This window comes from Dipodomys spectabilis, unplaced genomic scaffold, assembly GCF_019054845.1.
Source record: "Dipodomys spectabilis isolate Male_0828 unplaced genomic scaffold, ASM1905484v1 ptg000004l, whole genome shotgun sequence".
Classification (NCBI taxonomy): domain Eukaryota; kingdom Metazoa; phylum Chordata; class Mammalia; order Rodentia; family Heteromyidae; genus Dipodomys; species Dipodomys spectabilis.
The window spans coordinates 6,851,724-6,879,437 of NW_024870681.1; the positions used below are offsets into that span (position 1 = coordinate 6,851,724).

At 48.5% G+C, this 27,714-nt stretch overlaps 1 protein-coding gene across 1 annotated transcript; it reads right to left on the reverse strand.

Annotated features, from left to right (window-relative positions):
* Nucleotides 1–13: 13 nt before the first annotated feature.
* On the reverse strand, nt 14–26,607 carry Mmp28 (matrix metallopeptidase 28). Its single transcript, XM_042692874.1, has 8 exons — nt 26,494–26,607; nt 13,116–13,195; nt 12,764–12,951; nt 7,202–7,426; nt 4,421–4,666; nt 3,150–3,299; nt 2,479–2,646; nt 14–1,412 (listed from the first exon to the last, which is right to left on the reverse strand). Exons 1-8 carry the CDS (start codon nt 26,605–26,607, stop codon nt 1,018–1,020), a joined length of 1,566 nt encoding a protein of 521 aa, XP_042548808.1. The 3' UTR covers nt 14–1,017.
* Between the last annotated feature and the right edge of the window lie 1,107 nt (nt 26,608–27,714).

Sequence of the window (27,714 nt, forward strand, 5' to 3'; positions counted from 1 at the left end):
AACTCTTCTCCTTCCACCCCGCCCCTTCTCTCACTCAATAAAGCCTTGAATCAAAGTGTCAGTGCATTGGGGTGAGTAATGAACATGGTACCCTCTCGTGGGTTCAAGCCAGAGAAATGAAAGAGCCTGCAGGAAGCTTCCTCTGGACAAGGCATCTCAAAGTACTTTCATCCAAGGGCAGTCAAAGGCCATCCTTTGAGAAGAAAAGAAGGCATAAGGCCAGCATCGCCCCTGGGGAGCTGAGGGCTGCACCCCTGCCAGACCATTCTCCCCTCCCTGGAAGCCTGGCTTGCTGAGGTCACTTGTGTGTGTTCAAATGAGGCCTGGTGGGTGGGGTGGGGTGGGGAGGGTTGAAGACCCAGATGCTAAAATAAACGGGGAGACTAACTGCAGCAGAAGAGGCTGGGGAACTGGTTCCTTCTCTAGGAATCCCAGCTATTTCTGGCCAGACAGCAGCAGGTTTGGGAATGCTCTGTGTGTGGCCTGGAGAATGAGGGCTTAGGAAGCAGGAGGCCTCCCCCAACCTGCAAAGCCTGGAGGAAGCAGTATCCCCTAGGCCTATAGCAGGGCAGACTTCAGGTCTTTTCTGATCCTGGGGTTCTCCATCTGACCTGGGAGTGGGGAATGCAGAAGGGGTGAGGATAGTGTGTGTGTGAGTGTGTGAGTGTGGCACCCACTCACCCAAGAACTGAGGCCCTAAGGAAGCAGGACAGTCTTGTAAAAATACTCCTCACCCCTCTGATAAGTTTTCCATCCTCGCTCGCTGGATCCCAGCGGTATTGCCTCCTTGAAGGAACTCTCCCTTTCAATAGAAAAAACACAATTCCCAAGGCTGAGGGAGGAAAGAGACCTCTGGGAAAAAGGGACCCTTTTTGGCTTCTGAGACACCAGGCTCTCCAGAGGACTTCCTGGCTGCCTGCTGAGAGGCCGTGGCTTTCTCCATAGGCTCTGCCCCTAGGACAGGGAAAAAAAGTTGGTCCAGAAGGCACCAGTGGTTCATTCAGTGGTGAAGTGCCATCAGAACAGGGCACCTTCCGAGTTGGCATTCCAGCAGCCCATCCAAGGCAGCTCTGTGGCCCAGCGACCTGAGGTGGTCACTTGCAGTTTAGCTTGGTCAAGGAGCCAATAGCTGTCATCTCTGAAGAAGACGATGGAACCATCAGGCCTGGGCAAGGCCCCGCTGACCTCCTCAGGGACTCCACTCCAGTCCCGCAAGCTGCGAGGATAGTAGGGCTTCACTTGCAGCCCACCTTGGGTCAGCACATAGTAGCGGGCACCTTTGAAGAGGACGAGGCGTCGCAGAGGAGGGAAAAAGAGAGCTGCATCTGGGTGGCGGGGCAGGCCCCCTCTTCGGCACAGTTGTGAAGACTTCCACACTGGCTGGGACCCCTGGAACCTCCAGCATCGACTCCCTGTCCAGCATCAGGAGAGCCAGGGTGAGCTGAGGCTCTCACCCATTGGTCCTCTACTTCTGCACAAGCACTGGGGACAAAGAGGACTACAGTAGGAATTAGTTCTGAACAGTAGGGAAGAGATTGTCATGGTCTAGACACCCAGTAGGTGTCAGCAGAGGACAAAGCATGGGGAAAAAAAACTTAACTTGCCCCAGGCTGCACAGATGAGGAGCTTGGTGGTGGGAAGAGGGGAAGGTACCCTCCCTGGAGTGAGGAATGAGGAGCCAGGAAGGCTTGGAAGTTTCTTCACTACCATTACCACTAATACGCATATGAGGGCAGAGATTTTAGTTTACTGTTAGATCCCTAATACTCTCAACTATGCCTAGTACAACATAACACTGGCTGAATGAAGAGATGCTATTTTCTAAAGCATTGCCAATATTCTGCAGACAAGTCATTATCATTTATCCTTTTTTTTTTTTTTTTTTTGGTGCCAATCCTAGGGCTTGAGCTTTGGGGCCTGGGCATGGTCTTTGAGCTTCTTTTGCTCAAGGCTAGTACTCTACCATTTGAGCCACAACACCACTTTCAGCTTTTTCTGAGTAGTTTATTGGAGATAAATGTCTCATGGACTTTCCTGCCCAGGCTGGCTTTGAACTGTAATCCTCAGTTCTCAGCCTTCTGAGTAGCTAGGATTACAGGCGTGAGCCACAGGCACCCAGCTTTTTATCCTTTTTCCCAATAAACCTGAGGTATCCTCACTTTTCAAGAAATGCAAGCTCCAAAAGTTAGACATCCTCATTCTCACACAGCCCTGCAGAATTTCCTGAAAGACTACTCTTTCTGCTGAATAGCAGAGCTCAAGAGCGTGTCTGATTTCCCTCCAGACTCAGAATGCTCCTGGGAAAAAGCTGAACACCTACTCCATTACCTAAGGGAATCCATTCCCTTGGTCACAGGTTCTCCGGGTGAGAAAAGTCTCCACCCAGGCCTCACTGTCTGGGACTCCCCTCTTTCAGTCTTGAGCAGGACACCTCCCCTCTATGCCTCATTTTTCTCAGCTTCCCCAGGTGGCTAATACCTTTGAAGAAGTAGAAGTCCCCATCCTCCAGTGACACGGCAGCAGCATCAATATTGGGGGGCAGCCCAGTCCACCTTTCCTGTAGTGGGCGGGGCTCTGAGACATTGCCATCAATGGCTACCTCCCAGAAGTGGCTCCCTTTGAAGATGTACAGTCGCTGTTGCCCATCTGCCCAGAGATAAGAGAGAGGTGAGAAAGGACCAACAGCCTTCTACCATCTTTTCAGGAAGGAAAGGTTTCTAGGTCCCCCAGCAAAGGGTGGGACATGCACAGGTACAGGGAGGGAAGTGGTCAGGAGAAGAGCAGTGCTTTGCTTCTGAGAGCCTTGGATTTCTTTCTTTCTTTTTTTTTTTTTTGGGTCCGGTCATGGGGCCTGAACTCTGAGTCTGGGCGCTGTCCCTCAGCTCTTCAGCTCAAGGCTAGCGCTCTACCACTTGAGCCACAGCGCCACTTCTGGCTTTTTTCTTTTTGCTTATGTGGTGCTGAGGAATCGAACCCAGGGCCTCATGCATGCAAGGCAAGTGCTCTACCACTGAGCCACCTTCCCAGCCCGAGCCTTGGATTTCTAGGTGATAGGACCTATCGCTGGTCTTGTACTCCAGCCCTGGGGAGCCCTGGAGTTGTGGGAGAGGAGGCAAGCAAGAAGCCAGGTTCATGTGGGACCATCTTACCTATTGTGATGGCATCGAAGGAATAGTGGCAATATTTAGGACCTCGTGTTTCAGGGCGCCTGCCCTGGGAGTTGTGTGGGTTCCAGGCCTCAAAGTCAGTGAACAGTTTTCCAGGGAGCTGCATGGCCACTGAGCGCCCCAGGGGCTTCCCTTTATAAGCAAAGAGAGAAGAGGGAGGGGAACTTGAAATGGAGGTAAACTGAATGCCCAAGAGTTCCCCCTCCCTGACTCCTGCCATGATGATTTGTGTGAGGGGTTGGAAAGGCGGGGGAAAGAGGGCAGGCAAGAGCTGTTCTGGTTGTTGATGCCATCCATAGATCATTAAACCCAACTGCTTGGGAAAGAGGGATTTACTGAAATATAATCCAAGTAAAGATTTGGAGCTAAGGGTTGGGGGAAGCGGGAAGGGGGATCTTTCCAGAGTTCTGGACACATAAGTCGCTCCAGAGTAGGGTTCAGGTCTCCAGCCTGCTAACTACTGTTGTAACCACAATCATTACAACACCGTGCTTCATTCCTGAAGGGCTTCCAACAAGCTGACAATTGGGCACCAGCTCCTGAATCCTGCCTGGTTTACAATTTCCAAGTTGTGATCTTGGCCAAGTCACCTAACACTCACTGAGCCCCTTTCTCCTCATCTGTGAACAAAGATACTTGGGGCCCGCTGTGTGCATAAGCGCCTGGCCTGTGATAGATACTCAGGAAATCAGAGCGGTTCTTCCCGTTACTCTGTGTGAATTTCCCAGTCTTGGCATTCCCTAGTACAATCGCAGTGTGGGATAAGCAGGGTCCCAATGAACAATCTCTCTCCACAGATGGTAAAACTGCTCTGGGAGAGCAGCCTCAGGCTTGAGTGACCTGGGCCTCTCAGGATGATGTTGAGAGACAGCTTGGCAGAGAGCAAGCTGGGGTTGAGGGCAGGGAGGAGGGTTTTGGCATCTAGGATGAGAGACAGGTGGACTGGATTGGGTCTCCAGGATAGGGCAGAGACCCAATGTGAGAGGCAGAGTAAGGGGCTGGGCAAGAATTCAGAACTGGAAGGCAAGGGATGGTGGTGGTGGGACAGAGGAACTGGTGTGCAGGGACTGATTGAGAGATGGGGGCTGGGGGAGGTCTCATCCTGGGGAGAGCAGGAGCCTGAAGATCTCAGATCTAGGGCTTCAGGATTGGTGTCACCATGGAGACCGGGCGATGGATGTGCTCAGGATGGGGAATCCCATCCTGGGGATAGGGGTGCAGGGTGCAGGAGTGCGGGGAGGGGGGGGGCTCACCATACAGATTTTGCACTGCCAGCACGTCGTCCCAGCTGAGCAGCGCGTCGCGGCCCAGCCTCTTGTAGTAGGGCGCCATGAGGGCGCGGGGGGCGGGCGAGTGGGTGAGGCCCAGCGTGTGGCCGATCTCGTGTGCCAACACCACGAACAAGTTGCGCCCCCGGCGGCGGCTCAAGGACCAGCGCTCGTCTAGGTCGAAGTGCGCTTCCCCGCGGCGGGGCAGGAAGGCGTGCGCCAGAGCGCCCCCTGCAGGTGGCGCGGAGAGTCAGACCGAGCCACGCCCGCCACTCTCCACCCCCCCCCCCCCCGCCCCCCCTCCTGTGCCTGGAGGCCAGGGTGGCTGCTTTCTGCCAGTCTAATTCCCCTTCTAGTTAAGTCGGGTAAAGCCTGTGTGCAGATGGGAGCAGACGACTAAGCTGTGGGGTATGGAGTCATCTAAGAGGCAGCAAGGGGAAAGACGCTGGACGTGAGGCCAGACCCTTGGGTTCCTCCAGTCTTCGTTACAGCATCTATCTAGGAGTCCTGTGAACTTGGACAGGTAGCTTAACCTCCTGGTTAAGAAGATGCAGGTGTGTGTGCTGGGCGAGCCACACTTGATGCTTGCACGCATTACTTTCAAGATGATCTTGGTATAGGAATAGTGGCTGCTCCTAGAAGGAGGAAGCTAAGGTATTCTGTTCTGTTTCCTGGTCTGGGTGCTGGGTGTTTGGTATGTAAAGAGTCATCCTAAACTTAGGATAGGATGCACTTTGATGTGTATAGTCATTCTCTCCCTTCCTCTTTCCCTCCCTTCCTCTTCCATCCCTCCCTCCCTCTCTCTCAGACAGGGTTTTGTTATGTAGCTCAGCCTCGCCTGGAACTCATAATCCTCCTGCTTCTTCCTCCTGAGTACTAGGATCACAAGTGTGTACCACCAAGCCCAGCTCATATATGCATTTTTTTTGGTCATTTGCTTTGTGCTGGTCCTGGGGCTTGAATTTGGGGCCTGGGCACTGTCTCTCAGCTTTTTTTGCTGAAGGCTAGTGATCACCACTCGAGCCACCGCTGACTTTTGGGTGGGTAATTAGGGATAAGAGTCTCCTGAGCTTTTCTGTCCAGGCTAACTTCAAACCATGATCCTCATATCTTGACCTTCTGAGGAGTTAGGATGATAGGCATAAGCCACCAGTGCTCACCAGTACTAGGATTTGAACATGGAACCTCACACTTGCTAGCCAGTTCTACCATTTGAATCACACACACCCAAATCATGCATATAATTTAGAAATATACATATCCTTGCAGTCCTACGCTTCCTCTGCTGGGGCTATTCTGGGGGCTTCCATCTCCTTGCTCATCATAGGAGTGAGCATAATGAGTGGGGCTGGTCATTCTCATTTCCAAGGGGACATAGAGCATATTATGTATGCTGTTTCCAGGGTCCCTCTGTTCACTAGTCACTTTCCCCATGAGTATGTGACCCTGATGCAGAGGTCAGAAAACTGCACTGCTAATGTCCTAGAAGCTAGCCAACAGTCCTTCCAGTTTTCCTGAAGCCCAGCCAAGCTGTGATTGATAGAGGTCAGGGGCCTGTAGAAGGAGAGCAGATTATATTGCAGACAGAAGCCTTTAGACTGACTGGGGACAAATGGAACTAGCTGTGGGTCTATGAAACACTGTGGCTATCAGGGTAGGGGTAGGATAATGGTAGTTATGAATTTATTTATTTATTTAGGGGTGGGTGTATGTGTGTGCCAATACTAGGGTTTGAACTCAAGGCCTGGGGCACTGTCCCTTAGCTTTTTTATTTTCCCCTCGAGCTAGTTCTCTACCACTTGAATCACAGCTCTACTTTAAGCTTTTTGATGACTAGTTAGAAAGCAGAGTCTCAGGAACTTTTCTGCTCAGGCTGGCTTCAATCTGTGATCCCCAAATCTTAGCCTCCTGAGTAGCTAGGATTACAATTGTGAGCTACTAGCAACTGGCCAGCCACTAGATTTTTTTTTTCCGTCGGTCGTGGGGCTTGAACTCTGGGCCAGGACGCTGTCCCTGCACTCTTCAGCTCAAGGTGAGTGCTCTACCACTTGAGCTACAGCGCCACTTCCAATTTTCTATTGGTTTATTGTAGATAAGAGTCTCATGGACTTCCTGCCGGGGCAGGAACCTCAATCCTCAGATCTCAGCCTCCTGAGTAGCTAGGATTACAGGCGTGAGCCACCGGCGCCTGGCCTCTAGATTTTTTTTGGGGGGGGGGTCTGGTCATGGGGCCTGAACTCTGGGCCTGGGCGCTGTCCCTCAGCTCATCAACTCAAGGCTAGTGCTCTACCACTTGAGCCACAGCGCCACTTCCGGCTTTTTTCTTTTTGCTTATGTGGTGTTGAGAAATCGAACCCAGGGTCTCAGGCATGCAAGGCAAGCACTCTACCACTTAGCCAACTTCCCAGCCCCTCTAGATGTTTTTTTAAGGCATCTCTCTGGAGAATAAGAGAAGCAGAGGCCTGCTAGAAGCAAGGAATAGGTAAAAGGACCTCAAAATATCCTCCCAGAATAAGTCATACTCATTGGAGTTTGCAAAACACTTTCCAAACAGAGGCTCATCTGACAACCCTTCAAACAGGTGGCACATTATGGGGCAGGGAGCACTGTTAGCATTTTACAGAGGAGGAGACTGAGGAGGAGGTACAACTTAGCCATAACATGGGGAGAGTATAGAATCCATTGTCATCCCCCCATCCACCCACACACTGCCTCTCCTAGTCAGGTTCTACTCCTGCTGTATGAACAGCAGCTTTGTGTCAGCACCTGGACCATCGAAGGCGTTGCTCAGCCCATCGTTGTGGTCCCCTTGGAAGAAGGTGAGGCGGATGTCAGCAGGGCCAGTGGCCGGGGCCTCCCAGAACTCCAGTCCTGAGACGTTGCTCCATAACTGGAAGGCAGCATGCACGGCCCCTCGAACGGCTGACTCCGGCAGGTGCTCAGGCCAGTTCACCAGGTGGTAGGAGAGGTGCTGCTTGTACCATTTGTGACCTGTCACCCAGAAAGGCCACATCAGCCAAACGTGCTGCTGAGCTTGGGGTTGGTCCCCATCGACTCAGTATGATGAAGAGTAGGCCTGGCTCCAGGGAGCCTCTGACTTGATGGGGAAGACACAGCCTTTACCCTGGGCAGCTTCCATCTGACCCAGTAATAGGCCAGTGCCCAGGGAAGCACTCATACCAGGAGGACTACCCTTGCCCTGCAAAGTCCCCAGCCTAGTGGTTTAGCCTGGGGAGGATCCAGCCTGAGGGAGAGATGTCGCCTCCACCCAGGAGAAGCCCCTCACCCTAAAGAAGGGTCTGAATCCCTACACTTGGCATGAACTGAGCCAGAAAAAGCCTCTTCCTGGCTTCTAGCTGCTGCCTCTGAGTGGGGGAACAGCGGGGGACCAGTACATGAGATCATGGCTATGATGGTCCCAGCAGATCCTTCCACCCCCTCACAGACTCCTGCCACCTCTGAGAGTCTCTATCTTGCCCTTTCCAGGGCCTGGGGACTTGAGATTGGCCAACAATGACCTATTTGCCTGAGGTCCCTTCCTGACTCCTGACCCCTCCCTCCCTAGCCTTCCTCCGGAGAGCTCTGAGGTGAAGATAAATAACAACAACGTTGCATGTGTTGTCACCATCCAACCACAACTTTTCCATCTTTTTAAAATTTTCTTTATCCTTTACCCTAAACCTCAGTTCTTCTCTGGTAGCTGGCACTCTGGCTTCTGTACCAGCCCTAGGTGGCAAAACTGGGCCTATTTAGTTGGCCACATACGCAGGAACAGGGTAGTTTAGAAAGTCTGGCTGCAAGTTTCTCATGGCCTACTTTTGTGACCCCAAGTAGAGGGCTCATAGCTCAGAGGCAGGACTTGTGGGCTCAGGGGAGGTGGTGGGGGAGGAACGGGGACTTAGGGACTTGGGGGCGGGGGAGAAGGGTCTTGTCCAGAGCCACAGAAGGAGTGAATTGCTGAGCTGAGCCCTGACCTCCCAGTCCAGTGCTCCTTCCATTACACCACAGAGATAAGCAGACCCTTTGCTGGAACGCCAGGCTTATAAATCTGCTAGAACATCACTTGCAGCTCTGTACTGGCTGAGATTCTCCAGATGGAAGCGAGGTCTAAGGGAAAACAGGAGCCGGGCTCATTTGCTCCTCTCCAGGGAGAGAGGAGGGGGGTGGGTAGTCCTTTCTCCCACTCTTCAGCCAAACTCCATTCAAGGCAATGCTGAGCTTGTTTGGCCTGGCACTCACCCAGCCTCTGCCTCTCAGCCAGTGAGCAACCCTCAGGGAGGGAGAGGGAAGGATTTTGAGGAGAGAGGGGGAGACAGGGAAGGGGGAAGCAAAGGCCTGGGCTTCAGTGATTCATTTTGTTGAAAGAATACTCTTGCCAGTCACTGTGAGACTTGGATAGGCACAGAGCAGCCTAGGGTGGGCTCCTCCACACCGGGCTGTGGAGGAGTTGATTCCAGACTCCACCCTGGACCCAACCCTTTCATCTTCCAGCCAAGTGGAAGGGGCTCCTTCTGCCCTCCTGCAGTTCAGGGCAGGAATTCTTCCATTTTTAGGGAAGGTGAAAGGTCTGAGGATAAAAGTCATCGGTGAAACTCACATGTGTTATACGTGGTGTGTATATGTGTATAGGTGGTATGTATGTGTGGTGTATGTGTGTGGTGTGTGGTGGTTTGAGGAAGGAGAGAAGGACAGGGAGGGTGAACAGGCACAGAAATTGAGAGAAAATGACTGCTTTTCTTGGGAGGAGATGGGGTTGGGGTTCACTGGTGTGCCTGCCAGGAAGGAAGTGCCCCAGTGGGTGGGGGAAGCCTGAGCCTTTTCCCCTGCCCTCCCATGTCCGCCCCTGGACACACACACACACACACACACACACACCTCTCTTGGAGAAGGCTGGCTGCTTCAGGCTCCAATCTTAAATTCCTGACTGGGCAGGGCTGTTTTTCATGGAGGCAGATCCCCGGCACTAGTTGCCTATGGCCTTGAGCCCCACACCCTTGATTTAAAGTCCACAGGGAAGAAGAAAGGAACTGGGGAAGGGAGGAAAGCTGGGGATCTCTGCATGAGAAGGCCTTGGAGTCTTAACTCCCAGCAAGCAGCTGGTGCAATAGGAAGAACATGAGTTGGAATCCTGCTTCCTCCACTTACATCAATGGTAGAATCTCTCCAGGCCTCAGTCTCCCTATCTGCAAAGTGGGGTTGTATGGCTTACATCATGGTAAGGTGTGAAGCTCCACTGGGATAGCAACATGAAGCTGCCTGGCATGTGCTGGCTGCTCTCCCCCCATACCCAACCAGTTCTGTGAAGGAACAGAGGGCACTAAAATCAGACCTGGAGGCAGAGAGAGAAATGAGGTTCCAGATTATCAAAGAAGGATACAGGATGAGCCAGGTGCTGGTGGCTCAGGCCCGTAATCCTAGGTACTCAGGAGGCTGAGATCTGTGGGTTACAGTTCAAAGCCAGCCTGGGCAGGAAAGTTCATGAGACTCTTGTCTCCAGAAGTGGTGATGTGACTCAAAGTGGTAGAGCACTAGCCGAGAGCAGAAAAGCTCAGGGATGGTGCCCAGGCCTAGAGGAGGAGGAGGAGGAGAAGGAGGAGGAGGAGGAAGAGGAGGGGGAGGAAGAGGAGGGAGAGGAGGAGGGGGAGGAGGAGAAGAGGAGGAGAGGGAGGGGGAGGAGGGGGAGGAGGGGGAGGAGGGGGAGGAGGAGGAGGGGGAGGAGGAGGAGGAGGGGGTGGGGGAGAGAATGCTTCTTTTTAAAGAAGCATCCTTGAACTCAGGGGATGCCCAAGTGGGGCATCAAGACACTCTGAGATGACCCCTAGTTTTTACTCATTCTCACCAGCTTTTGAACTTGGTACTCAGGGATGGCTCTTCTCTGCAACCGAAGAAGACTGGCATCCAGTACAAGGGAGAATGGGGAAAAGAACCCCTGGGAGCTGTGACATGGCCAGGGTCATACAACTGAGACTTGAACCAGGGCTTCTGGCTCCAGGGATGATGGTATCTCTGTTCTATCAAAAATCCTGATTTCGGGCTGGGATGTAGCTCAGTGGCAAAGCGCTTGCCTATCAAGTGCAACATCCTGGGTTCGATCCCCAGTACCAAAAAAGAAAAGACAAAAAAATACAGTTAAAAAAAATCCTGATTTCACACCTCTTCTCTCCTACCTTTCTCACTCCCCAGAAACAGGCCCAGAGATGCAGAACATGCAGACACGAGGGACATTTGGACCTCCTTGCTGACACTTTGCTCTGGCAGGAATGGGTTCAATCTGTATAGGTTACCTATGGCAGCTGGATGTAGAAACAGCTGCCCTCCAGCTGTGGATAGTTCCCTTAAGGATGAGCTAAGACATGAACACAAACAGTGCCTGTGTTCCCATTCATAATAAATACTGCCAATAAGTGTAGTTAGCACAATTAAGAGCCACAAAGGCCCAAAGTACTCACAATAAAATTAATTATAGATGGGAACTGACTGAAATAAAAGCCCTCATCTTGTTAGAAATCTTGAAAATTGGAAAAATGGATTGAAATCAAAGCAATGATGATACTAAAATTACACAAAGTAAAAAGTCATTTCAAAAAAAAATGACAGAAGAATCAAAACTTCACAAATCCTAGATCTGTACCATTTGGCCCCAGAATATTTGGCTTAAAAAATAAGAGTAGATGAATTGGGAATGTGGCATAGTGGTAGAGAGCTTGCCCAGCATACATGAAGCCCTGAGTTTGATTCTTCAGTACCACATAAGTAGAAAAAGGCAGAAGGGGTGCTGGGAAGGTGGCTCAGTGGTAGAGCGCTTGCCTTGCATGCATGAGGCCCCAGGTTCGATTCCTCAGCACCACATAAGCAAAAAGAAAAAAGCTGGAAGTGGTGCTGTGGCTCAAGTGGTAGAGCGTTAGCCTTGAGCTGAAGAGCTAAGGGACAGCGCCCAGGCCCAGAGTTCAGGCCCCACGACTGGACCAAAAAGAAAAAAGAAAAAGCCAGAAGGGGTTCAGTGGCTCAAGTGGTAGGGTGCTAGCCTTGAGCAAAAAGAAGCTCAGGAACAGTGCCCAGGCCAAAGACTGGCAAGGAAAAAACAAAAAAAGGAGAAGGAAAAGGAGGGGTAGAGGGAGGGGGAGGAGGATGGCAGTGGTAGAGTGTTCTAGGGTTTCATCCCTAGAACGACATTAAATATGTATAGACAGAAACAGAGACAGAAACAGAAGAAGGAAAGAAGGAAGGAAGAAAGGAAAGAAAGGAAAAGAAAAGGGAAACAAGGGAGGGAAGGAGGGAAGGATGGAGGGAGAAAGGGGGGAATGAAGGGAAGGAGGGAGGGGAAGGAGAGAGGAAGGAATGAAGGAAGGAAAAGGCAGAGAAGACTGGATGCTAGTGGTTTATGCCTGTGATGTTAGCTACTCAGGAGGCTGAGATCTGAGGATTTCAGTTCAAAGCCAGCCCCAGGAAGAAAAGTCTACAAGACTGTCATCTCCAAAAAGCTGGAAATGGAAGTATGACTCAAGTGGTAGAATGCCAGCTCTGAGTTAAAAACCAAGGGAGATTGTGAGACTCTGAGTTCAAGCCTGAGTTCAAGCACACACGACAGGGGAGAAGGGAGGGAAGAAAAGGAACAAAAGAGAAAAAAAACAAGACTACAAAGAAAAAATTCACAGCAGACACTGTAATGTGTAAAGTACAGTTCAATGAAATGTCCAGAAGAGGCAAATCCTCAGATACAGAAAGCAGTTGATAAGGGTTGGTGGAAGGGGCAGGAGGGAGCAGCTACTAGGGGTATGCATTTCTTTGTAGGGTAAAGAAAATGTTCTGCAACTAGGAATTACTTGTGGTTATGGTTGCACAATTCTGGCACTATACTAAAAAAATAAATAAATCACTGACTTGGTCACTTTAAATGGGTAAATTGCATGATAAGTAAACTGCATCTCAATAATGCTGTTAAAGAAATGTGCTCCGAAGAAAATAAAACTGATTGATGTATCATAACTTTGTTGAATAATTACTCTGAAAAAGAGTTGATTCTGATGGAAGTAATTTCAGTAAATAGAAATGAAAAACATTGGCAACAGTTTAACTGCCCTGCATTTAAAAAAAAAAAATCAAGGAATTAAATGGATTTGATGGGACTTGATTTGGAAAATACTTATACAAAGAGAATTCACCAATGCAAGTCAATTGAGGTTTAAATCTCTGTATTCAGCATAAATTATGCTTCTTGAGTCAACAGGTCCTATTTGACACCCTTTCTTTGCACTAGGGAAAGGTCTCTGGTTGAAGGTGGGGCTTCAGTGTATTGGGGATCCCAACCTAGAATTCAACAGCACTCACCTTGCTTGGCAAAGCGTTTCTTGCGCCTCATTTTGGCCCGGGGTCCAGCAAACAGGGCACTGATCCTCTCCCTCCAAGCTGCATGACTGCCAGTGTCTGCCACCCCGCAGCGGGAACGTGTCATCTGGCGCAGCGTGGGCCCATCTAGCACACCACTGACAGGGAGCTGCGACACCCACTGGAACTCTCTGCCAGGAGGAATTGAAATAAAGGATCACAGAGGCAGGGGGTGAGTGGCAGTGTGAGAACTGCTTTCCAGGGGGCATGGCCAGCCAGCCTTCCAGGAAGAGAGAAAAGTAAGAACTATGTAACCTGCACCCCCCCCCAAGTCCGCCACATTCCTCTATCCTACCTGAGCGCATTGCTGAATCGAGTGGAGGCTGAAGCTCTGGGAACATTCTCATTGAGGTAGCCGTATTTCTCCAGGAAGGCCTGGGGGAAAGTGGAACATCAGCCCTTCCCACCATACAGCATCCTGTCCCTTCCCCTGGCGTGCGATGGGCCAAGGCACATATATCCTGCTCATGCTCCTCTTGTCCCAAGATGGCCTGTAAACTATAGCTGAAAGAATTCCAAGTCCAAAGGCCATCATTGACTCGTTGGATGGTCTCAGGAAAACTGTTCACTCAATTACTTCTGAAGGTCTGGCTTGCTTATCTTGAGGCATTATTAGATATCTAGTGTGCATGCCGAACAGTTATGGGTTCTGGACTCAGGTTGGCCTACAGCTGAACTCCAGCTTGCATCTTCCTTCTAAACCACAAATTTCTCCACCATAAAATGGACTTCATTAAGTACTCACTCCACTTTTTTTTTTTTTGGTGAGGACTAACCATAATAGCACTAATAAAGCACTTAACATAGACCAATCACACAGGTGGAATCCCATAGAGAGCAGCTATTAGATGTGTGATATAAATACACACCACATCATATTTGCTCTGAAATAATCTGACCCCTGTAGACAATGCTCAGGTACTGATCAGGTGATGTCAATCTTCCACATCTGGAATCATTTCTCAAATTCTAGTTCCCGAACTCTTTCTGCCCAGCCCCCCATGCAAACACATTCAAGGCCCTATGACCATAAATGCACATATCCCCAACCTTATCAAAAATATAAAAAGTTGACTTTGTAGAAATGTGGGTTCTTTTTCGTTGGTCATGAGGCTTGAACTCAGGGCCTAAGTGCTGTCTCTGAGTGTTTATGCTCAAGGTTAGCACTCTACCACTTTGAGCCACCGCGCCACTTCCAGTTTCCTGGTAGTTAATTGGAGATAAGAGTCTCATGGACTTAGTTGCTCAGGCTGGCTTCAAACCATGATCCTCAGATCTCAGCTTCCTGAATATCTAGGATTACAGGTGTGAGCCATTGGTGCCTGGTAGAAACATGTATTTTGAATTAAAAACCTAAACCTTCCTTCTTCTATTTACTTAAAGAGTGCATGCATGAATAGCTAGAGACAAAAATACATGTATCATGTAAACAGAAAAAACAAAAACAAAAACAGCACTCTGAAGAAGCTGGATGATGGGTCTGAGAAATCAGGAGGTCTAAGTGGGACACTTCTGCCCAGGATCAAATATTAGACCTGTATCCTAAAGAACAACATGCATCCAGCCATGTAGTGAGATGGGGAAGGGCATTGCTGACAGAGGAAACAACACATGTGCAAGTCCTTAGGCTGACCTGATTAAGGAACAGAAGGAGGGCCCTGGTAGCTCCATGGCTCAGGTCTGTAATCCTAGCCACTGAGGGGGCTGAGATCTGTGGATCAGAGCTCAAAGCCCACTGGGACAGGAAAGCCCATGAGACTCTTATCTCCAATTAACCAGAAAGAAGCAGGAAGTGAGGATGCAGCTCAAGTGGTAGAGTACCAGCCTTGAGTATCCAAGAACTGGTTTCAAGCCCCAGGAATGCAAAGAAGCAGAGTGAAGAGAAGTCAGAGAGGCAGACCCATAGGCTATGGTAGGAAGTGTAGGTTAATTTCAGTATTGCTGATGGATTAATTGTAGAGAATGCAAGAAAGAAGAATTCCAGGTGGCTCAGAAGTGTACTGTCTGAGGGGAGTGTACACCTGAGGGGAGACCAGGTGCAGCAGCCTGGGGTATCACCTGGTGATGTTGAAGTGATACTGACTTGTGAGATGAGAGCTCAAAGCAGCTCCATCTTTCAACACGGAGATAATGTAAATTCCCATCCAAGGAAATCAGTGTAATACAGAAAACCTCTCATGGTCTTAGGGTCTTGCACTGCTCTCCAAATGAACAAGTTCTTCGAGAGAAAAGTGGTTCAGTATTGTCACGAACCACTTCCTGTGGGGAGCTCATGCACTTGGATCCCTGCCTGCCTGTCTCACTGAGAAAGCCCCATATATGTCACCTTGGATAAAGGAAAAAAGATACCTCTACTGCTTAATTCTAATGCAGACGAGAATTGGCTTTTGATTTTTATCCCTCCTTGTGTTATCTATACAGAAACAATTTTCTATCTTCCTTTAAACTTTTCCTCCTTTTCCCTCCCTCCCTGTTTTCTTTCGTGATCAACCATCACTTGATTATGGTTAGCCCAGGCTACCACAAACTTGCTTTGTAGGATCCTCCTTTGTGGTTGTTGGTCACGAGGCTTGAACTCAGGGTCTAGACACTGTCCCTGAGCTCTTTGTTCAAGGCTAGCACTCTACCACTTTGAGCCACAGCTCTACTTCTGTTTTTTTTAGTGGTTAATTGGAGCTAAGAGTCTCACAGGGACTTTTCTGCCTGGGCTAGCTTTGAATCCTAATCCTCAGATCATAGCCTCCAGAGTTGCTAGGATTACAGGTATGAGCCACTGGTTCCTGACTAGGATCCTCCTTTAATGCTGGGATTACATGCATACAACACCAAGTTTGGCTTCTTTGCTCTGTGTCTTAAAGTAATTCCAATCAAAATTGCTGCCTCAAGGAAAACACATGACTGGGAATGAAACTAGACACTGAGTGGACTGGCAAGTCCCTAAATCATTGCACATGTCTAGCCTCCTCTTTATGGATTTCATTTACACCCAACTTCCACAGAAGGCCACTTTCTTTTTTTTTTTGGTCCGGTTGTGGGGCCTGAACTCTGGGCCTGGGCGCTGTCCCTCAGCTCTTCAGCTCAAGGCTAGCACTCTACCGCTTGAGCCACAGCGCCACTTCCGGTTTTTTCCTTTTTTGCATATATGGTGCTGAGGAATCGAACCCAGGGCCTCATGCATGCAAGGCAAGCACTCTACCACTGAACCACCTTCCCAGCCCCAGAAGGCCACTTTCATCTAGCCATTTTCCCTAAGGAGTTTCATTCTAGACAACAGTACAATTTCCAAGTCTGTGTTGTTTAGTCTGTGTTGTTTTTCTGTATTGGTTTATTAGCATGTCAGCAGTGTTGTTTTTCTTCTTCCTTTTTGTAAATGTGCATTGCTTTCAGATGTGTAACGGATAAAAGGGGATCCTGTGGCTTCATCAGAAAAATAACTTAATGTTCAAAAGAATGTGACCACATGGAATAGCCACAGGGCTGGAGATTGAGGATCTATTCCCAATCCTGAGTCTGCTAGGTGGCTGGGGACAAATGAATTAACTGCTCTGTGCCTCCGTTTCTTTATCTCAGCGTGAGAGTGAGACACACTTCACAGGACTCTCAAAGGATGAAATAAAGTAATGCACATCTAACATAGTGCCTGGCACAGAGAAAGTGTTCAATAAATATGTGAGCTCATTCTTCACCTTGGAGGGAAAATGAACTACACACTTTTGGAATGCAGTCCAACAGCAACATGGGTAGTTTTTGTTTTTGTTTTTGTTTTTGTTTTTTGTTTTTTGGTGCTGGTTCTGGGGCTTGAACTTAAGACCTGGGTGTTGTTCCTGAGTTTTTTCTTTTCCCTCCTCTCTCTCTACCACTTAAGCCATAGCTCCACTTCCAGCTTTTTGGTGGCTAATTGGAGATGAGTCTCATAGACTTTCATGCCTAAACTGGCTTTGAGCTGCAATCTTCAGATCTCAGCATCTTGAGTAGCCTGGATTACAGGAATGAGTAGGAAGTGTTTTTGAATAAAGCAGGGACAACTCAACAGAGTTGAGAACACTCAATTCAGGTGATCACCTGGTACCTGCCCTCCTCAGCCAGGTGCCTGTTTCCTTCCTAGCCTCTTCAGTTTCTCAGGAGAGAATGAACAGTGGGCTTTCTAGGCAATGAATATCTAGGGAATGAATATCTCCTTTGAATGCAGTTCTGCTGGGCAAGTGACTTGGAAGGCACCAGGTTATGGGTCAAAACCTGGCTGGCATTGCCCTGATATTCTCCCCACAACCCCACCCAGCCCTTATCAGAGAGTTGGCTGGGGTACTGGAACTGTGCAGCCTCGGGGGCATTGAGGGCAGGAGGGTGGGGGAAAGTGGAAATTGGCGGCGTCTCCGGTTTCCTGGCTGGGCTGCAGCAGCCTCAGTTCTCTGGCAGACAAGGTGGGGTGGAGGCTGTTTTTTAAGGGCCATCAATGGGGCAGTGCTGAGCTCTGGGACCCTGTAGTGGCCTGGCAGGGTCGAATTCCCAGTGAGCAGAATGAGCACCTTCCTGGAGCAACCACTACACAGAGGCATGGAAAGAATGAAAAAAGGCATTTGAAATACAGGACATAAAAGCATTTTAGTCTTTTGATCAGGATTTATGGACTCTTCAGCTTAGGCTTAATATGGATATATTAAAAAAAATGACAGTCTGCAGGAGGGGACCTTTGCTACCGTCAATGTAGAGCATTTCCTTTTGTGAGAAGGCCCCAACTTTTGACAGTAAGCCCATTTTCTGTGCCCCAGTTTCCCCTTGCAAAGGTAAAAGGAACACCCCACACGTGGGAGAAAAAGGAGGGGTGCAGAGAACAGGTAGAAGGTAGCCTCGTGGTGGAGAAAGCACAGAAGACATGGAAGTGGGAGACAGCCCTCATCCTAACTCTATCATCCCCCCCACCTGCTGGGTCATTTCTTCCTTTTCTCCCGGAGGAAGGGGGTGAGTGGGGCAGGGGAGGACTTTTCCTGGTGTCTTAGGAACTCCGAGTTCGCCTAGGTCATCTTTTCCCTCCTTCACAGGGGCAGTGAGTGGAATGTTCATGTAGAAGTTTGTGTCTTCCCTGGTCTTCCCTGGTCTTCCCTGGTCTCTATCTGCCCTCTTTTCAGCAAAGCCCAAGGACTATAGAAGCTACAGGGCTGTGGCTCTTAGGTGACTCACTTTGCCCTGGTCAAAAAGCTTGCACCAACATGCTCATTCACTTGGGTATGGACGGAGCCACTTTCCTGGGGAGTCACCTCTGAAAGTCCCTGGGAGTGGCTGTGGTATCTAGGCAAATTGAAAACAGTTCTACAAGACCAGCTAGCTGATGGGACTGCCACTCTGGGGGTTCTAGTCCTACCTCTGTGCTGACTTGTCCTGAGAGGCTGAACATGGCCCCGGGAAGGGCCATTTATGAGCAGGGTATGACCAACAGTGAGTGTACCAAGATGAAGCCTAGGGCTAAATCCAGAGCTCAGAGTCATAGGACTGGCAGTGCAAGAGCCACTGGACAGGCAGTCTTGAGTTTTATTCCTGATGTAGTTACAGTGTGTCTTGAGGTACAATCTCTCTGAGCCTAGTATCCTCTTCCCTAAGATGTGACCTTTGGATTCGAGCCCTAAAATATATTCCAGCTTTATCAATTATGGTAGCTTACTTATGTATCTGACTAACTATGTGAACTATGGCAAACTTACTTAACCACCCTGTGTCCCAATGCAGAAATCAAGGGGAAAGCTTGACTTTTCTCACAGAAGCATTATGAAAATTCAATAAGAATGTTCTGGGAGCCGGGTGCCCATGGCTCATGCCTGTAATCCTAGCAACTCAGGAGGCTGAGATTGGAGGATCCTGGTTCCAAGCCAGCTTGGGCAGGAAAGTCTGAGGCGTGGCTCAGCAGTAGAGTACCTGTCTAGCAAGTTGGAGGCCTTGGACTCAGACCCAAGTATCACTGAAAAAAATATTTTTTGGCTGGGTGTGGTGGCACATGCTTATAATTCTAGTTACTTGGGAGGAAGAGGCAGGTGGATCTCAAGTTCAAGGCTAACCTGAGCAAGGTTAGTAAGACTCTCAAAAAAATGAGGGAGGAAAAGGCTAGGGGCATAGGATAACTAGTGAGCCATTTTCTGGCATGTTTGAGGCCCTTAGGTTGGTCTCTAATACCACACGTGCGTGCGTGTGTGCGTGCGTGCGTGCGTGCGTGCGTGTGTGTGTGTGTGTGTGTGTGTGTGTGTTTAGTCACAGAACTTTATCACCAGAAAGGATCTTTTGTAAATGACTGTGGAACTCAGCCCCTTTGTTATCCTTTACATCCTAGAACTTCAGCAGCAAGAATGAAGCCAAGAATGAAAAGATTGCATACTGGCAAACAATGCCAAGACCATGTTGCTTTCCCTATAATATGGTCCATTTTATGTTCTATTTTATGATTATTTTGGTCTTGTCATAGTGGTGCTGTTGGTTTTGCTTATCCTTCAAGTACATCGTTAGTTAGCATTACCAATCAAGATGCCAGGGATGATCACTAGCATTCTGCCTTGACATGTTCTATACACAAAAACATTTGCCAGTAATCAGGAACACAACAAGCCCTTGACAGATGTAGGGACATTTAAAGACTATCTGCCTTCTTTCAACTTCACAATTGCCTTGTAATTAGATCAGCTTAGCAACTTTCTACCACCAGACTCCCCCTCACTCCTTTTATTTTCCCCAATCTCATGTTCCCAAAGTTCTGTCTGGCTGTGTCCAAAACCCTTGCTGTATCTCATTCTATATTTCATTTTCTGTCCTTAGGAAGATGTAAAATATACTTTCCTTTTTTTCCCTCCTTCCTTTCTTCCTTCCTTCCTTGCTTAACTCAGGGCCTTGAGTTTGCTTGACAAATGCTTTTCTACTTAAGCCACACCTCCAGTCTTTTTTGACCTTAGTTATTTTTTTTTTGCACTTAGTAATTTATTTATTTCTTTATTTATTGTGAAAATACTGTACAGAGGGGTTACAATTACATGGGCAAGATAATTAGTACATTTCTTATCAAGCATTGTAGCCTCCTCCTTTGTTTCCCCTTCCCATCCCTTCCCATCCTCCTCCTGCCCCCCCCACTCAATCCTCCTCCCCACCACCAATGTTGTAAAGTTCGTTTTCGACATAAGGACTTGTACATCTCATTGTTGCAATGGGTCCACCTGTATCCCTATTTAAACGATTTGTTTTTTTCCCTTCCCCTCCACAAATTATACCAACATCAAATACAGTGAAAGCAGGGGTTATACCGTGGGGGAGGGACATACAAAGCAACAAAGATGACCTTAATTATTTTTCAAATAGGGTCTGCCACTTTTTGCTCCAGCCAGTCTTGGACTATGATCCTAGAGCAGGATTACAGAGGTGTATAAACACGCCCAGTTTTATTTGTTGAGATGGGTGGGCACATGGACCTCACTAAGCTATGGAGCTAAGTTTAGGGCTAATGCTCCAAAATTGAGGTCAGGGAGGAGTACGCAGACTTTCCCTGCTATGTTCCTGCTTCCATTACCGAGCTCTTGCCAGATTTCATGATTTTTTTCAAACTGGCTTGACAAATGCTTTTCCACCAACTTGTGTTCCTCTGGGACTCTTTGGAGACTCTTCTGTGCTTCTATTCACCCCATACCCATGAGTCACTACACTGAGCTCTTGGGAATGGCTTCCACACCCCTGGCTTCTGGGTTTCTGACTCACAAGTCAAATGAATGGCTCCGAGGTATGAGAAAGAGACACTGCATATGTAGTCCACAGAAGTGCCAACATCTTCCCAGGGCAACAAACAGCAGCACCTTGTACTGGGAATATATGGTAGGTCCCTGAACAGAAAGCAGGACCTAGAACCAGTGCCTGGTTGTTCTAAAGAAGGGCCAGGCAAAGCCAATGATGGATAGCTTGCTTGGGACAGCCGGGTGGCTCCAGCATAGGATAAAGTCTGGCTGGGTGTGGGGGCAGGGAGAGGGTACAGGGCAATGACGTCATTTATTAACTCTCAATTTTGCAACTCAACAGCGGATGCTTCTCCTACTTGCAAGCATTGTGAACAGCTTTAATTTTCCCAAGTAGACAACAATGAGCTTGTTCATAACAGCTTTGTAAGCAGAAAATCTCCTCCCAGGCAAAGCCCACTCTGGAAAACCCTCAGCTTTTATTGTTGTGCACACAAGGGACCTGTAGAGCCATGCACACAGGATGTGGGGAAACATACAAACACTTGGGAACACAGATCACATCCAACCAGCCAGACATGGCTGGGTGTGGGACACATGTCTATAATCTTAAAACACTGAGGCCGGACTGGACAACATAGCAAGATCCTGCTTGAAAAACAGAACCAAAAACAAGCAAAAAACAACACATATCTAGCTGCACAGACTGATACACGTGTGCACAGAGGAATGTGTTTGTATAAGAATACAAACACATCGGGGCTGGGAAGGTGGCTCAGTGGTAGAGTGCTCGCCTTGCATTCCTGAGGCCCTGGGTTTGATTCCTCAGCACCACATAAGCAAAAAGAAAAAAGCCGGAAGTGGCGCTGTGGCTCAAGTGGTAGAGCAGCTAGCCTTGAGCTGAAGAGCTGAGGGACAGTGCCCAGGCCCAGAGTTCAAGCCCCACGACCAGACCCCCCCCCCCAAAAAAATACAAACACATCAAATCTAATGCTAGAGTTGGAGAAAATCTTAGAGATCATTCATGAAGTTTAGTCCTCTTATTTTACAGAAAAAAAAAACTATGGCCAGAAAAGTGGGGGGAAAATATGAGTGTATTATCACACAGCTTATTTCTATTCTTTCTTTCCTTCTGTGCCCTTTGAGATTAACCTGTTCTCTTTATAGCTGCTTTTTTTTTTCTTTCTTGTGCCTGTAATGGAGCTTAAATGCTGGACCTGGGTGCTGTCCCTTAGTTTTTTTTTCTCTCAATGATAGTTCTATAGCATTTAAGCCACACCACCAATTCTAGCTTTTTTCTTTTCTTTTCTTTTTCTTTTTTTTTTTGTAGGTTGTAGGGCTTGAACTCTGGGCCTGAGTGCTGTCCCTCAGCAATTCAGCTCAAGGCGACTGCTCTACCACTTGAGCCACATCGCCACTTCCAGTTTTCTGGTGCTTAATTGGAGATCAGAGTCTCATGTACTTTCCTGCCTGGCCCAACTTTGAACTGCGATCTTCAGATCTCAGCCTCCTGAGGAGCTAGGATTACAGGTATGAGCCACAGGTGGCTGGTTCTTTCTAGCTTCCTTAAAGTGGATGTTTAGATTATTGATCTAAAACCTTTCTGTTTTCCATGATGGTCTTTTAAAACTATAAATTTCATTCAGTGCTGCAGCAGCTGCAACATATAACGATAAAATGCTCTTTATTCAGTTTCAATATTTTTTAGTTTCTCTTGTGATTTTATTGTTCACAGTTAATTTAATTTCCAAATATTTGGGGCTTTGCTTGATATTTTTATCATTACTGATTTCTAATTTAGTTCTGCTTTAGTCAGAGAACATAATCTGCCAGATTTTGACTTTTGAAATGTATTCAGACTTCTTTTAGAGTCAGCATATGGCCTATCTTGGTAAATAATCTACATGCACTTGGAAAGAATGTGTACCCTGTATTTTGGGAGTGTAATTTTCTGTCAATATCAATTAGGTTAAGATGGTTGACAATGTTGCTCAAGTCTTTTTCATGCTTACTGATTTTTTTGTGGTTCTGGGGATCAAACACAGAGCCTCATGCATGGCAGGCAAATATTTTTCCCATTGAACTACAATTCCAGCCCCTTGATTTTTTAAAAATCTGCTTGTTTTGCTTATTATGGGAGAGAAGTGTTGAAATTTCCAACTATTCTTTCAGAAAAGACCACATTTGGTATAATTCCATTTATATAAAATTTTCAGGATATACAGCCCTATAGAGACAGAATTAGTCTGCAGGCATTATCAAAGCTTTGTTTTAATTGGTGTGTGTGTGTGTGTGTGTGTGTGTATACACTTGTGTGTGTGCGTGTGAGCATGCATACATATGCGTGAGACTTCCTTAATCTACCTAAGCACATTCTTTTTTTTGTGGGGGGTCCAGTCGTGGGGCCTGAACTCTGGGCCTGGGCGCTTTCCCTCAGCTCTTCAGCTCAAGGCTAGCTGCTCTACCACTTGAGCCACAGCGCCACTTCCGGCTTTTTTCTTTTTACTTATGTGGTGCTGAGGAATCGAACCCAGGGCCTCAGGCATGCAAGGCAAGCGCTCTATCACTGAGCCACCTTCCCAGCCCTATCTAAGCACATTCTTAACTTATTTTAGCCTACTTAAAACGTTAATATTATATCCATATAACCGCCCTTTACACTTCCCACATGACACATCCCATTTCCTACCTTCCATCTGACATTTGCAATTCACTAATGCATTAATTCATCTCAGCAGAATTCCATTTTCCTGTCTCCATCCCTTGTTGCTGTTGTCGTAACTTTTGCATGTGTCATGAGGTGCAATTTATAATGTTATTATAAAGCAGTTAGTTGTCTTTTAAGGAAACTATTGCAGGACAAAAAGCATATTATGCCTACCCACTTCTAAGATTTGTTAAAGCAGGTCTTCTCCTAGGGTCAGAGTCCTTAACCCTGAGTTATGGCATCTCTATGGTTTCACGTGGAGTATTTAAAGTTTTTGTTTTTGTTTTTCCATTTTGGTTAGACCATACCTCCCACGTCTTCTAGAATTGATTAATTTCTAGAATTTTTAAAAAGACATTCTTTGGGGGTACAACAGCTGTTCTTTGGTAGGCTTCATAGTTTCACCCTATACAGGCCACCATGATCCAAAGGCAAGGACTTGCATCCAACCAAATACATACATGTCCTTACATGCACGCCCTTCAGTGTAGTTCCTACTTTGTGATGTGGCCCCCACAGAGTCTAGCTGCTTCAATACCCCTGAAAACCCTGGACTTTGCCACCCAGGCTTTGCCTGGGGTTTAGTTGCTCACACTGCATGTAGAGAATATTCCTGGAGCCAAGAACTAAGTGCTTATATCACCCTATAAGCACTCCTTTTGAGATGATTATATTTCCTGAAAAGGATTGACTTCAACACTGCTCCTACTAAGTGTGGTCCTGGAACCTGGGCTGGGCTTCAGATTGCTTTAGTCAATGTAATTCAGCTGAAGTTGATATTGTGCAACTTGTAAGTGTAGGTCATAAAAAGAATACAGTCTCAGTCTGTCTCTGTCTCTGTCTCTGTCTCTCTCAACACTCACCCTCAGGACCTAGCCACATGTTGTAAGGAAGCCCAAAACAGAACATAGGAGAGATCCTCTGCTTAGGCCTACATGGAGACAGAGCCCTCAGCTCACAGCCAGCATCAACTGCCAGATATGTGAGGAATCAACTTTAGTTGAGCCCATCTCTAGGCAATGCAGAGCAGAGACAAGTTGCCTTGAAGTGTCCTAGTTAAAATTCTGGTCCACAATATGTGTGAACTTAATAAAGGGTCATTTTATTTCACTAGTTTTTCTTTTCTTTTCTTTTTTTTAAACAGGTACTGGGGCTTGAACTTGGAGCCTGGGCGCTGGCCATTAGCTTTTTCACTCAAGGCTGATGCTCTACCTCTTAAGCTACAGCTCTACCACTTAAGCTACGGCTCCACTTCTGGCTCTTCAGTTTTTTTGTTTTTTTTGTTTTTGCTTATGTGGTGCTGGGGAATCGAACCCAGGGCCTCATGCATGCAAGGCAAGCGCTCTACCACTGAGCCACCTTCCCAGCCCCCTGGCTCTTCAGTTTTTAATTGGAGATAAGTCTCAGCCAGGCTGGCTTTGGACAGTGATTCTCAGATCTCAGCCTCTTGAGAAGCTAGGATTACTGGCATGAACCATCAGCACCTGGAAGTAATTCATAATGTAGCTCCAATAACCATAACACCATCCCTAGGAGTGGTAGGCAATTGCTGTTTGTTGTCCATTGCTGACAAGAGTTGCCTTATATATTCTGTTCTGTGTTACTGTTGTAGGAGTAATCATTGTAGGAGTAATCATCACCAAACCATGGCTTTCACCTGAGGTGCTATTCTCTCAAATAATGATAAGGATAATTATAAGAGCACCAACAATATTGAGAGCAGATTTCTTCTAGAGACTGCTTTCTATGTACTCAGTACTATACTGAGCATATTTTACACACACTAACTCCACAGAAGCAAACAACAGTGTTGGGAAGTAGGCATGACTAACCTCCACTGGTTAAATGACTTACTCTGGTTCCAGGCAGGTCAGGAAGTCCATGCAATTAGCCATATACAGAAACACGGATACACGCACACATGAACTGGCATGCAGAGATGCTTATATGCCCGTTACACATTTCCACAGTGTTTGTACTTTTAAAATGTTTCTCATGCTCAGAGCTAAAAATCCCCTTCCCCTCGTTTTATTTTATTTTAGGGTGTTGTTAAATAGACTGAAAGGAACTCAGTCTGCTAGATATTAAGTTTCTAAATACATCCCAGGATGAAATTCTCTCCATCTGGGGCCACCACAGCCACAGGCAGCAGTGATAACTGTCTCTGTTCCCTTGCCAAGGATTGCCTGGGACCACACTAGGGGAGATGGGAGTGGGACTCTTAACAAGACTTGGCTTGGTAGATGGAATCTTCTCCTGGGATCTTGGGACTCTGCACTTGATGTTGTAAGAGTTTAAATTCAGAAAGACAAAGTGAACTCTTGAATATGCAAACAGGGAGAGCACAGAGCAAAGAGTGGAGGGGGGGGGGGGCTGGGCTGCCACTTAGAAGGGGAGAGGTTGAAGGAGTTGGAGAAAGATCCCTTGTTAAAGCAAAGTCATTTCCGAATATTCCATAGCAGCGGTGGAGGCCGGGAGATGGAAGGAAGTGCTATCCAAAGAGAGCCCTCTTCATTCTACAGGGTTCCCCAATTCACCTTGACTCCCTCAAGGAAAGGGGGGACTAGGGAAGATATGGAGACAGACTCTTGATCTATTCTTAAGACAGGAACCCAGAAATGCTGCTTTGGGAAAGAAGAGATCCTGCTGTGTTATTGACGACGACCTTTACCTAGAAAACAGATGCCTCAAATCCTAACCTCACACCAACTTACCCAGTCCAGGGGTAGGAATGTCAGGGAAATAATTTGAGCTTCAGCTCGCCTCCCTGTCCATCCCTCATCTCAAGTTCAGTTTCGAGGCACTGTTGTAAGCTCCCAATAAGCACCTCTACAGACTCTTCCTATTCTCCCCCTACTTTATCCAGGTGAACAGTCTGAACAGCTTGCTCCTGCCGAGGACAGCTCAGGCCAGGAAGCCAGGACTGAGGTCGCCTCAATCCAGGCTGGTCCATCTCACTCAGCTGGGTCTCCCCTCATGGCGCAGGGGGCTTCGGATGGAGGAGCGTCCGGGTCTCCCCAGCCTAGGCGATGCGGATGAGCGGGGGGCCAGTTCATCTTGTCAGTCCCGCCCCCATCAATCTCTGCGGATCCGGCCAGCCTGTGTGGTCCCAGCCCTGGCCCAGGAACTCTTTGTGTATTCAAGTGTGAAGAGGACAGAGAGAAAGGAACGCAGTTTGTGGTTTCGGATGGGACGGCCAGGTGGCCCCCGCCCCCTGCCAAGTTCAGGCGAGTTCCACCGAGCCCTCCCTCCGCCAGGCACACACCCCGTACCTCCGCCTCCTGGCGCAGCTCCGGGTCTCCGCGCTCCGCGGGCTCGGCGGCGTCCCAAGCGCCCCACAGCAGCAGCGCCAGGGCGCGCAGCAGGAAGCCGCCGTGCGCCACCATGGCGCGGCCGCTCCAGCTGCGGGGATCCGCGGGCGCTCAGCGGTTGCCCGCGATCGGGGGGGTGGGGGGCACCATGCACCGGCTCTGTACCACCCCTCTGAGGACGCAGAAGGCCCGGGGTGGGGAGGGGCGGAGGGATCAACCCGAGCCTGGGTTCCACGCACTAGGTCGATGCCGCGCTGCGCTGCGCCTGCCCGAGGCCGTCCAGTCACCGCAGTGTCTGCGGGCCCGAGGACCGAGGGAGGAAGGGAGGGGAGAGGGGCGGGAGTGCCAAGCCCCAGCCCCACCCACCCCGCTCCGCCGCTGGAACAACACCACGGCGGTCCTCAGCCTCTTCCGCCACCGCGCGGGGCCGCCTCGCCCCGCGCTGGCCACTGCCCCGCCACCCTGGTCTCCCGTCCGTCCCCCCCCCCCCCCCAACCCGGCTCTCTCCAGTGGTTCGTGAATCTCACCTGGGAGGGCCGGGAAATAAAGGTCTCTGGATAGTGGGTGCTGCCAAAGACTTCGAGGAAGAGGGGTCCCGGTATGCCAGAAAAGGTGTGGATGAATTCGGTCAGGAGTGGGAGATCAGTTTCTTTGGTACCCTCGTGAATCCTGGTCCCAGACACCTGCTGGGACAGAATGGTCTTGGGCCAGTCACTCACTCTCTCCAAGTCTGCTTTTCTCATCAGGAAATGGTGATAATAAGATATATAGCTCATGTGATTGCCTGGAAATAAATGGGCGTAGTACCTGGGAGCATGCACACAGTATGAATATAGTAAGCTGCAGCGGTGCGACCTTTAGCAAACGATTTAGCCTCTCCACACATCAGTTCCCTTGTAAATAAAGTGAGAGCACACGACATTTCCCAGAGTTTCATGAAGATGAAAAGAGAAAATGAGCATAAAGTGCCCTATTTATTCCATATAGGGAGGAGATGAAAAGGTTTTTCTTTTTTCCTTCCTTCCTTCCTTCCTTCCTTCCTTCCTTCCTTCCTTCCTTCCTTCCTTTCTCTTTCCCTCTTTCTTTTTTTCTGTCACCCTTCCTTCCTTCTTCCTCTCCCCACCCCTATTGTGCTAGGGCTTGAACTCAGGACTTGGGCACTGGCCTTTAGCTTTTTAGCTC